Below are 15,946 nucleotides of genomic sequence, written 5' to 3'. Positions count from 1 at the left end.
AAAGTCGATGCCCATAACTGCTCGCGAATTCGCAACTAGTGATATAGATACGCTATATTAATTCATTGGCGTGATGCGTCTTGAAGCTGCAAGCAGCAGGAGAGCCATTGAAATGCTCTGAGACACCGTTTACTTAGTCGGTGAGATTGAGCACCGGGTCCTAAGGTGCCTTTTGATCAAGTTGCAATCATTTATGTGGTCTAAATGTAAACATCTTGAAACCATATACTGCTAGTTTTAATTTTTGTTTGAAGTATGACACAACATTTCAATTCCTGCATAATGATCTCACAAAATGTAACAAAGAAATATGTTACTTGTTTGAAATACAACAATGTGAAAAAAATAAACAATGGTCTTTCTTCCTGAGCCCTCTCACGTCTCTTATTTATTGTATACCAGCTACAATACCATTCTTCAACACAACTTTTGGGATGTGAAAATAAATTCCAAAAGGTTTGATTATCATGCATGAGAACCATACAGGTGTACTGACTTTTTTATGACAATTTGTTGCTGTATTTGCATGTGGCCTCCAATGTACTACACCAACACCCACAGGTGAGTCGACCTATGACCTCACATGTTTACATTCATGATGCCCTCTGTTGTTTCACACGAGGTAAATAATACAGAATTTGCTGTCGTAGTGCACCTTAGTAACCATTGGTTACTACTCCAAGTCTGGGCTCATACACCTGTTCCGAATTTTGATAAGCCATAGGCTTTGTGTTATGATCATTTCGTTCAGTGGTTCGTAACAAAGAAAGCATGATCCAGTTGACCTAGCACTTGGTCATATTCTAACATGCACTACGACAGCGAATTGTTAATGGCAAATTACACCAGATAAAATCTTTTTAGAACCCAACTTAATTTTGTGATATTATGTAGATTGTGGCTCATGAACATCAGTTTCCTAACATTTTGGTATTATTAGCTTTGAAACAAAAGTTAATGTAAACAAATTAACTTACTCTATGTAGACTATAGGGTCTTTTGACTTGGCTTTTTTAATATCTCGGACCAACAGACGGTATATCAAATGTAAACATGTATTTACTCATGTGCTATCTTTCCCCATCTAATGACCAGTTTTGAAGTTCAGGACAACTTACTAAAATATTTGGCAGGATTCCTTTCACTAACATCAAGCATGATTCCCATTACAAGGAGTATGCGCTCAAGGTCATCATTTGTGAACATGGAGTTGATTAATATTTTTGCCCACTTTTATCAAATTGCATGACCAGCCGATCAGCAGCACTGCATGATTACGCACTGGGGGCTTAAAAGACACACATCTTGCAAAAGGAATTCTGCTTTTTATTTTAGTATATTATCACTACAGATGGCCAATAGTAAGATTACAGAGCCTAGCCATAGGTACATTTTAACCAAAGAATGCATTATACTTGTGCTCCAAAATGCATTTCATGGCCAACACTGAGTCTGGGCACATTACTCAGACTATCATACAAATAACACAATTACTGCTGACTGCAGCATTCTCTCAACAAAGTACAGACTTTTTATGTTTGAAACTTGAGTGAAGGATGAGACTTCAGCTCCAAACTCAAGGGACTACTGTGGAGGCATAGGGATTCGTTCAGGAACGCCAGCATCAGTTAAGTTCTTGATCAGTTGAGCTAACCATCTCTTTGTGGAGTTGTCATCCTTCAGCACCACAGCGAATGTTGCATCTTTTAGTTGATCTGGTAGGCACTGGCGCAATGCTTCTCTTGCTCTGAGGAGAACAAAGTAATGATTGGTTTCAAGATTGTATGAAGACTAATATCTATGCATGAATTAAATATAAAAATTTATGTTTTTCTGTTTACCCATGCTTCTGGAGTCTGCAGTCTGCAGGAGGGTGCATTTGAATGACTTCTACTTTGACAACATGCAGTTATTAAATTAAATGAAACCAATATTGGGCCAGTTTTTATAAATCTACTACATCCATATTGTCATGTTTATTTCTTCATAGGTACATATAAACCAAAATGACTATAAACCAATTTGTGCATAACAATGAGGGCAATATCTAAATATTTAAATTTAAGTCAATTATGCAATTTTAGTCATGGTTGCTGCTCCCACTCAGCAATAAGGCAATTCAAAGGTTACATAGATTATGGTTTAGTTATCTGGCATTTGTTTGTTCCATTAGTATCAAAGTGATCAAGTAACACCACCTGTCCATGAAAACTCAGAAATATTGGATCAAAAAAGCACTACTGATTTTAAAAGATATTTTGTGTTTGCTAGGCTAACAAACTTCTAAATTTAATGGAGGTCACTTTAAATATCACCTTAAAATGACATAGTATTTTACCTTGGGTTGTCTGAGAGTCTTAAGTAGCACCGTACAACATGTTTGAGAAGTCTAGCTGAAGGTTCATTGGCTAAAGCCATCACCATTTTGCACTGTAAAAAAGAAAATATATATAAAATGAAATACTTAAAAAAATCAAGTCATGTCCGATGCTATCTATTCACACAAAATTCACATGTTTTCTGTATGTTTTGAATATTTCTTGCTGTTGGCCTCACTTAGGTGTTGAGAAGTACTCACATAGAAGCAGAATGTGTTCAGATAAAGGACAAAACATACAGTGGCGGTGCCACGGGGGCATAGGTGGCAAATGCCCTCCAGTCAGAACTCCCCAGTAAAAACCCTAAATTACAAAATTTCCACTTTTTGCTGCAATTTTGCATGTATTGCAGTAAAAAAGTATCTTACTTATGCCACTTTCTGACAAGTATCCCATTAACACGTCCGATGTGCAACTTGCAATAGTGTGTGGGAAATCACACTCCTAGAGCAAGTCGCAATATGGTGAGTTACGCGTAGGATTATGGCGGCTATCTTGGATATGCAGATAAGGGAAACATACTAAAATTACTTCATCAACATTTAAATGATTACTCCCCATGAACAGTTTTGTAATGCTCCCAAAACTTGCACTGTGAATAACTTCATACCATGGCGGCTTCGATATGCAGGGAAGGGAAATCACCATATTTTGGGGTGTTTATAGGAAGTGGTAAAATGTTTTGAACCAGGGTTTCTGCTAAATTTGAGTTTTGATAAAATAACATTGTGGTGGACCCTATATTTGTCAAATTTGGCAGATTACAGGGGTCAACTGGACCCCATAATTTGAAACCCAAACATGATAACCATGTCAGCATTTGTGTCCAGATTCCAAACAATTCTGAGGGACCCCCATATTGTGTGGATTACGGTGTCCATGTGGACCCCAATCATTTGAAAGTGAGCAGACATCTTGCTTGGAACATACCAGAATCATGGCCACATGTGAGAATCTTTCATAGGTTTGACAGATGTAGGACAACCCTGTTTCATCTAGCAGAATCTTTTGAAGAATAAAGGTGGCAACCTGCAGGAACAAATAAAAACATTACACATTATATGGTGGGCAGTTGCAATGCTAAAACTCTACATGATCAGCATTTTGAAAAGAAAAAAAAATTCTACACAGGGACATCAACTCTACCCACTACCTATTCCCAATGATAAATTTAAACAATTTCACATAGAATTCCTAAAGATTTATCATCCACTAGGCATGGGAATGTTAAACGCATATACCGTTAAACGCACGCATAATCCGTTAAACGTTTAGCAATTGTGGTAAACGTGTAGCACGCAAGTCATTTTCAACCTTCAATTTTCCATTTTTCAATGCTAATCAACAGTTGAAAGTAACAAAATCTGAAGACGACCTTAATAAGTTACATGAAACTTGCTCAAAACATTCATTATTTAACACTAATGCGTCGAAATAATGCATAGTTTCTGACATGTTTGGGCCCTTGACTTCGTGAATTTTACCTTATGTACGGCGCCATTGGTACTAGAAATTTTGGTTTTGTGAGGTGCACTGCACCTATCGTATATTCATGAAATCTTGCCGCCAGACAGGGCTGGATCAATGCGTGTTAATACGTTAAGCGCACACATCACTGAGGCATTACACATGTAGGAAAATAAACGGAATAACCCATCCCTATCATCCACCCAACTTTGATACTTCATGATAAAAAAATAAAAATAAAAATAAAAAAACACCAAAAAAAACACAAAAAGGCATCAATACAATTTAACCATCATGATCTACATAGTGAGATATTAGCTGAGATTTGAAGTTAATCCAATCCAGAAATATGCACATACGCTTCTTAATATCCCAGTATTAGGCATACAATTTGATAAAATCTTAGAGAGTACCAGAATTTGTCATGTCCTGACAGTTCCAACTTTAAAATCTATTGGTTGTTGATTGTGGTGGAAGTGTAGATTAATACATTTTCTCCAACCCAGACAACAACACACAACCAACCAACCAATAAATCATCCATTAACAAGTTAATGAATTCTAAATAAAATGCAGCAGGGGGTTGTGACAAACTGCCAATACCCTTACCGTTTTTGATAATTCACTACCGCTCTCCATGATTCTGAGGCACAGTGGGATGATTTCTGTTGTAAGCAGGAAATTTATAACTTCTTGTTCATCAGTCTGTAAACAAATTAGAAAATGTTAGAAAAAGGTTGTAGGTCCTAAGTAATAAAGGAAGGTCATGATATACTTACAATATATTTACTTACAGCCCAGAGCACAATTTCTTTCTGTAGAAGTTCAGGTTGGATACTCCTGTGTATAATATGCTTAGGGTTGTTTATGGATAAAAAGTCTGCTGTGTATACAGCATTAAAAGAACACACCAAGTTTGCCTAGGATATTATTTGCCAAGAAGGAATTACACCAAGGTTCACTTATTTGTTTCTCTATCCACGGAGTGACTGGGGAAATACTTTGAATATTAATATACAAATATTCAACAAAAGCTGGTACCTTTGTTCTTTTGGGATGGTAAAATTTAAATCAATAACAGTACAGCTCAACATGAAAACAATAGTTCCTGTCCAGCTGGTAATTTTCATTGGTTACCTGCAACTAACACTACAGCTCAACATGAAAACAATAGTTCCTGTCCAGCTGGTAATTTTCATTGGTTTCCTGCAACTAACACTACAGCTCAACATGAAAACAATAGTTCCTGTCCAGCTGGTAATTTTCATTGGTTACCTGCAACTAACACTACAGCTCAACATGAAAACAATAGTTCCTGTCCAGCTGGAAATTTTCATTGGTTACCTGCAACTGGCTAATGCCAAAAAAAGTTACATGTAACGCTGGATATAGAAATATCAAGATCCTTCTCAGTGGCGTAGCGTGGGTCATCATATTGGGGGGGCACCGACCATGAAGGGGGGGGGCACTGGGTCTGATTGGGGCACAAGCCATTTTGGATAATTTTCCCATGGGATTCTTAAAATTTTGGAATCGATTGGGCCACATGCCCCCCTGCCCCTATGACGCTACGTCACTGATCCTTCTGAAGATCCACCTGGCCACCTCTTTCCCACTATGCAGCTCTTTTCTGGTCTTTTCTCTGTAAGCTCTTTTGCCTACTCTGTAAAAGGCTTTTTATAAGACTCATTATTTATATAACCATGAGCCCTCCTTACCTTAACTAAAGCACCAATCACTCCTAAGCTTGTTAACCGCAGATATTCAAATGGCCGTGTTTTACTAACCGTATGCAGGAATGGATATAAGAACAAAGGGATGTGGGCTGTTGAGAAGAAAACAATTAAACATATGATTAGTTGGTATTAGTTAGTATGGTTTTTTCAATTAATTTGCCATATAAGTCAGCAACAAATTAGAATACATTTTTACTACATAATAAAATACACTTTTTTTTACCGAGGTAGCTCTGAGACATACTTCTTTGTTTTGCTTTAATATAATTAGGGATGACCAATGAACCATCAACTTGATTAGAACACTCCCATAGACATGCAGGGAGCTCAACTGTGCACTGCTTGCACAGACATTTCTAAATTGATCTCATTCTTTTATTTTTCAATATAGTTCTGTAACAATTGGGGAAGTTAATGCCAATTATATTTTGTAACTATCTTGCAAATTACAGCAACATAACTTATTTTGTTTTCCTGTAAGTGCGAGTCAAAATTGGTCCATCGCCACAGTGCGCTTAATTGCCAGTGGCTGAGTTCAGCACTGCTCAAGAATGGCACAAAATATTCAGATCAATAAGATCAGGTGAAAAACGTAGCCTACTGAGCTGTAATTTGGCAGAGTTGCCAGTAATACCTCTATCATACCCACTGTAAAAAGGTTAAAAAATTGAACAAGTAGATCTCGAGTTCACCAGCTTCCCTTTGAAATTTCCATACTCCTTCTCGAATCATGTTAAGAAGACAATTTTCTGAACATAAATGTGAAGTTTCGTGCTCATTCGATGTATTTTTCACCTGATCTCAACCCTAAACGTTTTCTTATATTTAGGCCTATACCATCTACAACTTTCTACTGGCTATACCTTGATTAGGACTTTCAAAAGAAGTACCTGAATGTGCAACCATAACTGTTTCAAAATAGCCCGCGAAAGTCATGCAGGTAACTCCGAGGTCATGCATTGAATTGGTTTGAATGAGGAATACTACAGGAACCAGCGCCTTTTGTTAGAAGTCACACATGAGTGAAGTGTATAACCTCTATTGTTGTGAATGAGTCAATGACCTTCAATGGCACTTAAGATTTTGTTTGCATACACCTACTAATTGGTCATATTAAACCCAATAACATTGAAATTTTTGGTTGTGCAACAAAAGTTCACTGGACTTAGTGCAATTTTGATTTTTGTGCCATATCAGCCATCTTTGATGATTTTTGGCAAATGTTCTCTAAATGCATGATTTCAATGCCTCGGTTTCAAAAAATAATTTATGCCATTGACTAGTAAAGTGCCATTTCATAAGAAACCCTTTGATACTTTCACAATATGCTTGTTTCATGTTTGCATATATGTTAAAATAAAGAAATATATAAAGGTAAATATATGCTTATGCCAATTTTGCTCCCAATTGCTATTTTTGGACCTTGTCATTTTATTTCGTTCCAATGACCGGTCAGAATGGGAAACTTTGAAAATTCATAATTCAAAAGTTTTGACCGATTTTGACCATTTAACCACCAAAATACTTCTGTTGATAAGTTCTATCCAGAAAACAATCTTTTGTAGCAATAGGGGCAACATGAAATTTTGATGGTTATCCCTAATATAATGCATTTACTGAGCTCATTCCTTCAAAGTCAAAATTAGCAATGCATAGTTATTTTAAAGACAGTCCTCTGGTGGTATTTGGCCCCTGAAATTAGGAATCAGCATGGATTTGCAAAAGAGGAAACAACACCATGAACAAAGACAAGGGAGCTAAATCTTTGATTCTCTGCTCAAGACCAACATTGGAGACAGGAGGTTTCTGGCGAAACTGTCAGCAGAAAAATGTAACTTTTTCCTTTGGTCTTGGCAAAGAACTTTTATTAGCAATCAGTTTCTACTGTTCTCCTTAAATCTGATATAGGAGAGTTAGAGAATAAACGATAGGAATTTTTATTTTGCCTATCCTCTACCTATGATAGACGACAGGCAGGTCCAATATTTTTATCGTAAAAATTCCTATCGTTTATTCTCATTCTTAGTCAGTTAAATATTATTTTAATAACTGTAAACAATTTTTTTAAAGCAAAAACTAAGTTACCGTCATAAAAACTCCCTCATTATAAAATGAACGAAACTTGTTTACAACTTCACGTATTCTGTTGCGCGTGCTGCTAGCGCGTCACGTATTCCGCACTAGTCTCACGCATTACAGCGCCATACATACGCCGCACCTCTACAAGCGTGTAAGGCATTATCAAGACGCATGATGACGTGGGGTCGTCTACGGCCTGATAAACGGCACCCGAAATCTTGCGATTGTCCAATCAAAAATGTGTCTACGAACTAGACCACTCCCACTGACTAAGAATGATTTTTAGGTCTCTTTAGTTGACCATTCTCTCCTTACATTCTATTGGAAATGCTCTAAACAGCCCTCCTTGAAGGGTCCAGAAGAGCTATTTAATGCTCTCCTGCAAATTCCAAAAGACAGTCCCTGTAGCAGGTTGTTCCAGGGGCACACCTTAAGGCCCTGATGGTATGTGGCCCCTGAAATTAGGAATCAGCATGGATTCACAAAAGAGGAGACAACACCATGAACAAAGACAAGGGCATCTTTAATCCTCTGCTCAAGACCAACATTGGAGACAGGAGGTTTCTGGCGAAACTGTCAGCAGAAAAACGTACGTTTTTCCTCTGGTCTTGGCAAAGAAGTTTTATTAGCAATCAGTTTCTACTGTTCTCCTTAAATCTGATATAGGAGAGTGATTTTTAGGTTTCTTTAGTTGACCATTCTCTCCTTACATTCTATTGGAAATGCTCTAAACAGCCCTCCTTGAAGGGTCCAGAAGAGCTATTTAATGCTCTAGCAGGTTGTTCCAGGGGCTCACCTTAAGGCCCTGATGGTATGTGGCCCCTGAAATTAGGATTTTGTAGGCCTGCGACTTATAACTACATTAGTAAACATACCTTGTAGAAAGGCAGACCTTGTTTCTGGATGGGAAGCTACACATTGTAAAAGAGCTAAAGCATTGCACACTCTGTTGGATTGATGGGCCTGTAGGAAGCAAATGATAAAACACACATCACTTTAATCACATGTCCTACAATTGGACTTAAAACAAAATTGCTTACAGGGATTATCAAATGTTTTCTGTACAAAATATTTTGTGTATCTGCACCATTAAATGATCCACAATATTATTATTACATGGGCTAGCGCTAATTTAATCATAACATCACATGTCTATTTCATAAAACATTGCAAATTACTTGCTCTATAATTGTAATATAGCAGGCATATTGGTATCCCCAGTGTTGACTGCTAGTGTATGTAGGTTTAGGCCATGGCTTTTGAATTTGACAACCTCGCTCATGGACATACTTTTATCCTACCTCCATTTTGATGCCAGATTTTGTCTTTTATCTGATTGCTTTACATTAACCATTTGTTTGCTTCATCATCTATGTTAGTTAAAAATGCAAAAATCTGAATTTAAATGAAATTTCTGTTGTTCTTAGTTTGGCATGAACACTGATAGTTAGGGAATACACCAATGCTATAATAAGGCAGATTTAGCAAGCAACCACTGGCTATTTATACTAAAAGATATCAATTTAGTTGCAAAATCCCCCTTTTCATCTGAGCTTTAACAGGATTCAGAAGACAAATGACTACAAAAGGTAATCACATCTTTGACATTTTCAAGCCTTGTCAAGAAACAAGAAAATCAGTCAACCAATTATAAATTTTTCCAACCAGATGACAATAAGAAAATAATTTTCTCTGTAGCAATCTTTAAAATAATTAGAAGGTCAACCAAAAAAATGACCCAACCCACACTTATGCACACATCATTTGTATTATGCATCTTCTAACATTATGGATCCTCTAGATTAATACTTACTGTGAGAGCCGGTGGGTTTATGTATGGATAAATATTGACTATTTCCTGCAGAAGTGCAGCTACTGTACCAAAGGAATGCCATAACATGGGTGCCAGATCAGGAACAACTTCTCGCTTTTTACTACAAAGTGAAGAAGAAATAAAACAATGAAATTGCTTTTACAACAAGAACATACACATTAAAACTTCAGTAGCTAAAAACAAGGACTTTGCAAGGATTTTGTGAGAGCCGGTGGGTTTATGTACGGATAAATATTGACTATTTCCTGCAGAAGTGCAGCTACTGTACCAAAGGAATGCCATAACATGGGTGCCAGATCAGGAACAACTTCTCGCTTACTACAAAGTGAAGAAGAAATAAAACAATGAAATTGCTTTTACAACAAGAACATACACATTAAAACTTCAGTAGTTAAAAACAAGGACTTTGCAAGGATTTTTTTTCTGCTTCAAGTTCATATTAAAATGAAACTGTGTTATTTCATAGGTGCTCTGCATGTGTGCTAAAATTTGCCTGTTAGGATACAATGATAAGTATTCTATTGCATCTTATACACCCATTTATGACATTGCAGTTGCACCTCAGCTTCATGTAGGCACATTATTTTGAAGCCTGAATGAGCTGCTTTACAGTACTGCTCAGGGGTCATCCGGGGGTACCTATTTACATGAAACACACATCAGTGGTAACTTTTTTACCAGTTCCAAGTTTATGGATTATTTTTGACAAAATTTTTTTAGTTAGATAAGATATAGATGTGAAACAAAACTGATTCTTGGTAGTTGTAATAAACCTTTTAAGTTGACTCAAAATTACTTGGCTATATATAGATTTAGTAGAATAAAATGATGTTTGTTGAATAGAATCAAGTTTGATTTATTACACTCAGTCAATTCTAACCCCTAATCAATGTCATATGCCAACAGGAACATCAAAGTAAATTCATCAACATTAATTACTGAAACTCATTTGGAGAGACTGCAAATTATGAAGACTTGGGAAAACATTAATTTTAATGTTAACAAAAATTGGCATTGTCTTGATGAGATCTTTCAAATGACCAGGCATTACCTTAGTTCAAGAAGAGCATTTTCCCTGGTATCTGGCCCAGCTAGCTCTATAATCCATTGATATATTTTGTCTCTATCCACCTGCGCCAATGCTGCTACTGATGGTTGGGTTGTTGGCTGGATAGTTGATGTAGCTACACCTGCTAGTCTCTGTGGACAGACAAAATAGAAGAAAATATGTCATTTTGATGTGATCGGATCCACTGAAGCCAAAGCCAGGAATTGTGAAACTAAAATCCATTGTGCATATATATTCATCTATTTATTCCCTTATTCTCAAAGTTTAGTTTGCAATTTTTCCCTTATTTTCCAGAGTCAAGATGCAAGTATCATTTATGCCTCAAATCACTTATTTATTGTTAAATCAGTGCAGAGTAGGTTAGTATCCGTGGGTTAGTACATGGTTAGTATAATAATATTGAAAGTTAGACCAAAGTAGAGTACTATACACCTGATCTCAGAAGGCATGCAAAATTTTGTACAGTTTTACTCCCAGAAACAGTGGCGAAGCCAGTGGGGGGGCCAGAGGGGCCAGAGGGGCCTGCCCCCCACAGTGTCACCAATCATCATAGGCGGCTGGCTACCCGGCTATTTTGGACCAGCGGCGTGGGAAACCGGGGTAAAGTTTTCAATGGAGTGACAGTGTGGCGACATCGGAGTCACACAGATGAGAATGCCGCAGTGTACTAGGGCTAGGTATGACTAGACATTCGCTGTTCGTATCTCTGTGCTTGTTGAGAAAATTAACGTTGTCAAGATAGGACATCTAGGCCCTACTCTGCTATGTTTGGCTGAGTAACGGTACACGAACACACTCTTTTATGCCTACATGTATGCAAATTAGTCATTGTGTAAACAGTGTCTCCGGGCACTTACAGCAGTAACACACTTTTGTTACTGCTATAACTTAACACCAGTCCATATCTTGGCAGCACCCTTCAAATAAGGCCATTTTGAGGTCACATAATTTTACAATGTTACTGCACGCACTGACATCTAAAGGGTACATAACACAAAATAGCTTTCCATAGACTTTACATGCAAAATAGGGATCACGTTTTAGGCCATAAGTTGAGTTACGTCCAACTTTGAAATATATATTTGATATCATCTTAATCAGAATAAAATTCTGCATAACATATATCTGAAAATGACACAACATTTCAAACAACTGTTCAAATTAGTATTTTCTTTTATACTTTAGACAGGATGTCGATTTCAAACACAAGCATGACAGCCGACAATTGCCATTTGATGTTAAGAATAAACGTTCTTTGAACATCTTTTCCAAGTGCAAAACTTCAAAATTAAAACATTCTCAGTACGGTACGTGCAGGATATTTAAAAAGACGAGAAATGTCAATCAAGTAGGCCTACCCCCTCCTGCGTCAATTTTAACCCGTCTTGTCCAAAAAGCAAATTTCTTTTGATGTAATAGACTACCCTCTGCGGGTGACCTCATCTAGAGAGGAGTATCTCTTCAAAGTCAAAGTGAAATTCAGTGCACACTCATGAAGAAGTCACTAGAAGTGTTTTGGTTCGATCAACTTATGGACGTTAAGGGGGTACTACACCCCTGTGGTAAATTTGTGACTATTTTTGTATTTTTCTCAAAAAATAATAACACACTGGTAACAAAAAGTCGCGTATATTATTGGGGCAAGGAATCCAATTACCACACTGAAAATTCAGTGACTCAAGACAAGTGGTTCAGTATATATGATAGGAAATGAGGTACATCCAAGCGGTACCTTATCATATTCTTATCATAAATAATGAACCGCTTGTCTTGGGTCACTGAAATTCCAGTGTAGTGATTGGATTCCTTGCCCCTATAATATACATAACTTTTGTTACCACTGTGTTATTAGTTTTGAGAAAATGCAAAAATAGACAAAATTTATTGAGGGGTGTAGTACTTCTAAGCTTTGTTGAGTTGAATGACCCGGGGAGGGGGGGGGTCACTCCCATTGTGGCCTGTACACCATCCAAAGGGTGTCTACGTTTACATGTTTCACGTTTAACCGTAGCTTTAAGTGTAATTGTATTATTTGTCAATTTTTGATCCGTGTCTGATGACCGGCGTCAGTATTGTTTTCTCAGTCAGATATTGCCTTGGCAACTTTACTGAGTATCCTAGTAGATGTAGATGTAGATGTAACCGACCGTAAAATGCACTATCCGTTTAGGAAAATCACTAACCGTTTAAACGTAAAAAAAAAAAAAAAAAAAATTCTAGCGTCGAGATCTAGCGTATTGAGCGGCACAATAGCGGTCGGGGGTCTAGGGCCCAAATGACCCCAAAATGACCTTCCGAAAATTCGGCTCTAAATGTGGACTATACCTACCAAGTTTCATGGCCATATGACAGTTTTTGCTCATTTGACCTCAAATGACCCCTGCATGACCTCAGGTGACCTTGACCCACTAACCAATACAAACTTGTTCTGCCTGGGGTCAAGATGCACCCACCCACCAAGTTTGAGGAACATGCAACCCCTAGTCTCTGAGAAAAGAGGTAAATAAGGAAAATGAGCCCCTTGACCTCAAATGACCTTTTACCTCAGTATATGACCTTGAACCTCACCCAAAAAAAAGTAGCCAGAGTTTTTGACCATGACCCACCTATCCTGAAAATCTGAAGTCAATCCGCCCATCCATGCCCGAGATATGGCATCCGGACGGAAGGACGGATGGACGGAAGGACGGACATTGCAAAAACAGTATGCCTCGCGGTGGAGGCATAAAAAACAGATCTTTGGAGGGACAAGTTAAACAAACCTTGAATAACAAGAAATTTAGCATCTATAACTTACTTTAAAGAAATATAAAAATATTTTTTTTTTTTTTTACATACGTTTACACGGTTAACCGACCGGATTGTGGTCTGTTTAAGGGGGTACTACACCCCTCGATAAATTTGTGTCTATTTTTGCATTTTTCTCAAAAACTATTAACACAGTGGTAACAAAAGTTATGTAGGCCTATATTATAGGGGCAAGGAATCCAATTACTACACTGGAATTTCAGTGACCCAAGACAAGAGGTTTGTTATTTATGATAAGAAAAGAGGTAGGCTACCGCTAGGATGTACCTCATTTCCTATCATATATAGGCCTACTGAACCGCTTGTCTTGCGTCACTGAAATTTCAGTGTAGTAATTGGATTCCTTGCCCCAATAATATACATTACTTTTGTTACCACTGTGTTATTATTTTTTGAGAAAAATGCAAAAATAGTCACATATTTACCACAGGGGTGTAGTACCCCCTTAATTCTTAAACGGTTAGACAAATGTGACCCCTCGGCACAACTGAGCCCTGAAGTTGCCAATCATCATTTTTGAGATATTCAACCAAAATATTCTGCTTGAAATTAGCTTTAAAATGATGTATATCATGTCTATAGTACTTTACATTTAAGTAGTGAAAAATCAATAAAACAGTCAATAAATCCTTTGTTTCCTATTGTTTATTGTTAAGTTCGATAGAGCATATCTCAATAGTGATGCACTGGCGACATCCGGGCTCAGTTGTGCCGAGGGGTCACAAATAACCGTTAATTTACACCCTTACACCATCCGCGATAATAAAAACGTGTAAAAGGGTAGTTTTTCGTGGGTAGGCACGATACGCGCGTATCGTGTTTAGGGTGTCAAAAATATGAAAAATTGAAAAAAGGGTAGCAAAATTGCCAGCCCAGGCATTGCTAATACGCGGAAATGAAATTTAGGGTATGAAATTTGATGCAAGGTCCCTATTTAGGGTGTGAAAACAGGCCCGTGTTACCTGTTTAGGGTATTGTTCTAGCCAAGGGTTAAATCTAGGTATGCCAGGCAAACCTTAGTTAACACATTTGCTAGTCAGCCAAATTCGCCTAGAACACAATTCATATATTTACATAGAAATATAAAAGAACTGGCCGGTCAAGGAAACCTACGTTGTCTATACTTCACTTAACCCAAATATATGATTTTTTATGGTGATAAGTCACTCGCACATGGAATTTTAGAGGGATTTTGATAGCAGTTCCATTTAAAAAGCTGCTGTCAACATGAGGTCTAAGATCTAGAAACACCACCGAAATGCTTTTTTGGGGAATTTTGCTAGCTGAATCTTTTTGATGAAAGTCAATCTTGACAAGATGTAACTTTGCTATGGAAAGTGCTATGACAAAAAGGTCTTCCGAGTTGGCATTCCTTTACTCAAGGGCTTTAATTTGACATATAAAATGATGCAGTTTGATGTAGGTATGCCAGGCAAACCTTAGTTAACACATTTGCTAGTCAGCCAAATTCGCCGACAATGTCAATGCATATTTACATAGAAATTTAAAACAACTGGGCGAAGAAGGAAACCTACATAAATATGTTTTCTATACTTCACTTGACCCAAATATATGATTTTTTATGGTGATAAGACAATCGCACATGGAATTTTAGAGGATTTTGATAGCAGTTCCATTAAAAAAGCTGCTATCATAATGAGACTAAGTCTAAGATCTAGAAACACCCCCGAAATGCCGTTTTGGGGAATTTTGCTAGCTGAATCTTTTTGATGAAAGTCAATCTTTGACTTTGACAAGATGTAACTTTGCTACGGAAAGTGCTATGAAAAAAAGGTTTTCAGTTTTGGCTTTGTTTACTCAAGGGCTTTAATTTGATATATAAAATGATGCAGTTTGATGGCAAATTTGAATTAGTAGCATACCTATTTGATGGCAAATTTGAATTCACCTGGCATACCTATTAAATCCTTGTTTAGGGTGCTTTTTCAAAAGTTGATTATCGCGGATGGTGTACAGCCTAAAGTGTAGTACAGGCCAAAACGTCAACGGGAGTGACACCCCCGGGTGAATGACAAATGAACGAAATAGTTTCAACTTTTGTACTAGAAATTATATGAACAAATCGTTCAAGCAGACAAGCATGCTCAACAAGTTTTTCAATGAAAGTACCTCTGGCTCTACAAGAAGTAAAAACGGATACTATACTTATACTATGTATGACCAGCCCAGATGACTGTGCAATATGCATGTAATGCTTCCGAATTTTGCACTGGAGAGTAACTTTTGTCAATTTAACATCAACTTATTCCACTGTAAAGTTATTATTACACCATATTTAATTACAAAAATGTTAATAGCAAACCTGCTGCATATTAGGCATCGGGAGCATTGTGTTTCGTCAGATAAGAAACCCAATTCTGGTCGAAAACGGGATTTTCTTTATGTTGCTGTGTCTTTTCCGACTTTTTTTGACAAAATGGCTGACAGTAATCGCCTTGCTCAGCAATCATAAAATTATCACCTTCTTTATTATTATTTCAAAGTAAATTAAAAACTAAAATAGGATAAAAATATTATTATGAGTAGTATTAAAAATTATTTGCAAATATTAGGT

At 37.2% G+C, this 15,946-nt stretch overlaps 1 protein-coding gene across 1 annotated transcript; it reads right to left on the bottom strand.

The window, feature by feature from the left end:
• Nucleotides 1-253: 253 nt before the first annotated feature.
• Nucleotides 254-15,809, bottom strand: LOC140151204 (CCR4-NOT transcription complex subunit 9). Its single transcript, XM_072173462.1, has 9 exons — nucleotides 15,695-15,809; nucleotides 10,546-10,694; nucleotides 9,474-9,594; nucleotides 8,536-8,623; nucleotides 5,564-5,670; nucleotides 4,455-4,550; nucleotides 3,309-3,407; nucleotides 2,339-2,430; nucleotides 254-1,747 (listed from the first exon to the last, which is right to left on the bottom strand). Exons 1-9 carry the CDS (start codon nucleotides 15,719-15,721, stop codon nucleotides 1,585-1,587), a joined length of 942 nt encoding a protein of 313 aa, XP_072029563.1. The 5' UTR covers nucleotides 15,722-15,809; the 3' UTR covers nucleotides 254-1,584.
• Nucleotides 15,810-15,946: the final 137 nt, after the last annotated feature.

This window comes from Amphiura filiformis, chromosome 4, assembly GCF_039555335.1.
Source record: "Amphiura filiformis chromosome 4, Afil_fr2py, whole genome shotgun sequence".
Taxonomy (NCBI): domain Eukaryota; kingdom Metazoa; phylum Echinodermata; class Ophiuroidea; order Amphilepidida; family Amphiuridae; genus Amphiura; species Amphiura filiformis.
Note: the sequence above shows the minus strand (reverse complement) of the source record. Positions and strands in the feature narration are given on the sequence as shown.

What these genes read in the sequence shown, in the direction of transcription:
- LOC140151204 (XM_072173462.1), bottom strand. Translation starts at nt 15,721, where the DNA reads ATGCTCCCGATGCCTAATATGCAGCAG. An exon ending in AAGGTCTGCCTTTCTACAAG is followed by an intron (nt 5,671 to 8,535) that starts GTATGTTTACTA and finishes TCTTCTCAACAG; the next exon opens with CCCACATCCCTTTGTTCTTA. An exon ending in TGATTGGTGCTTTAGTTAAG is followed by an intron (nt 4,551 to 5,563) that starts GTAAGGAGGGCT and finishes ATTTGTTTACAG; the next exon opens with ACTGATGAACAAGAAGTTAT.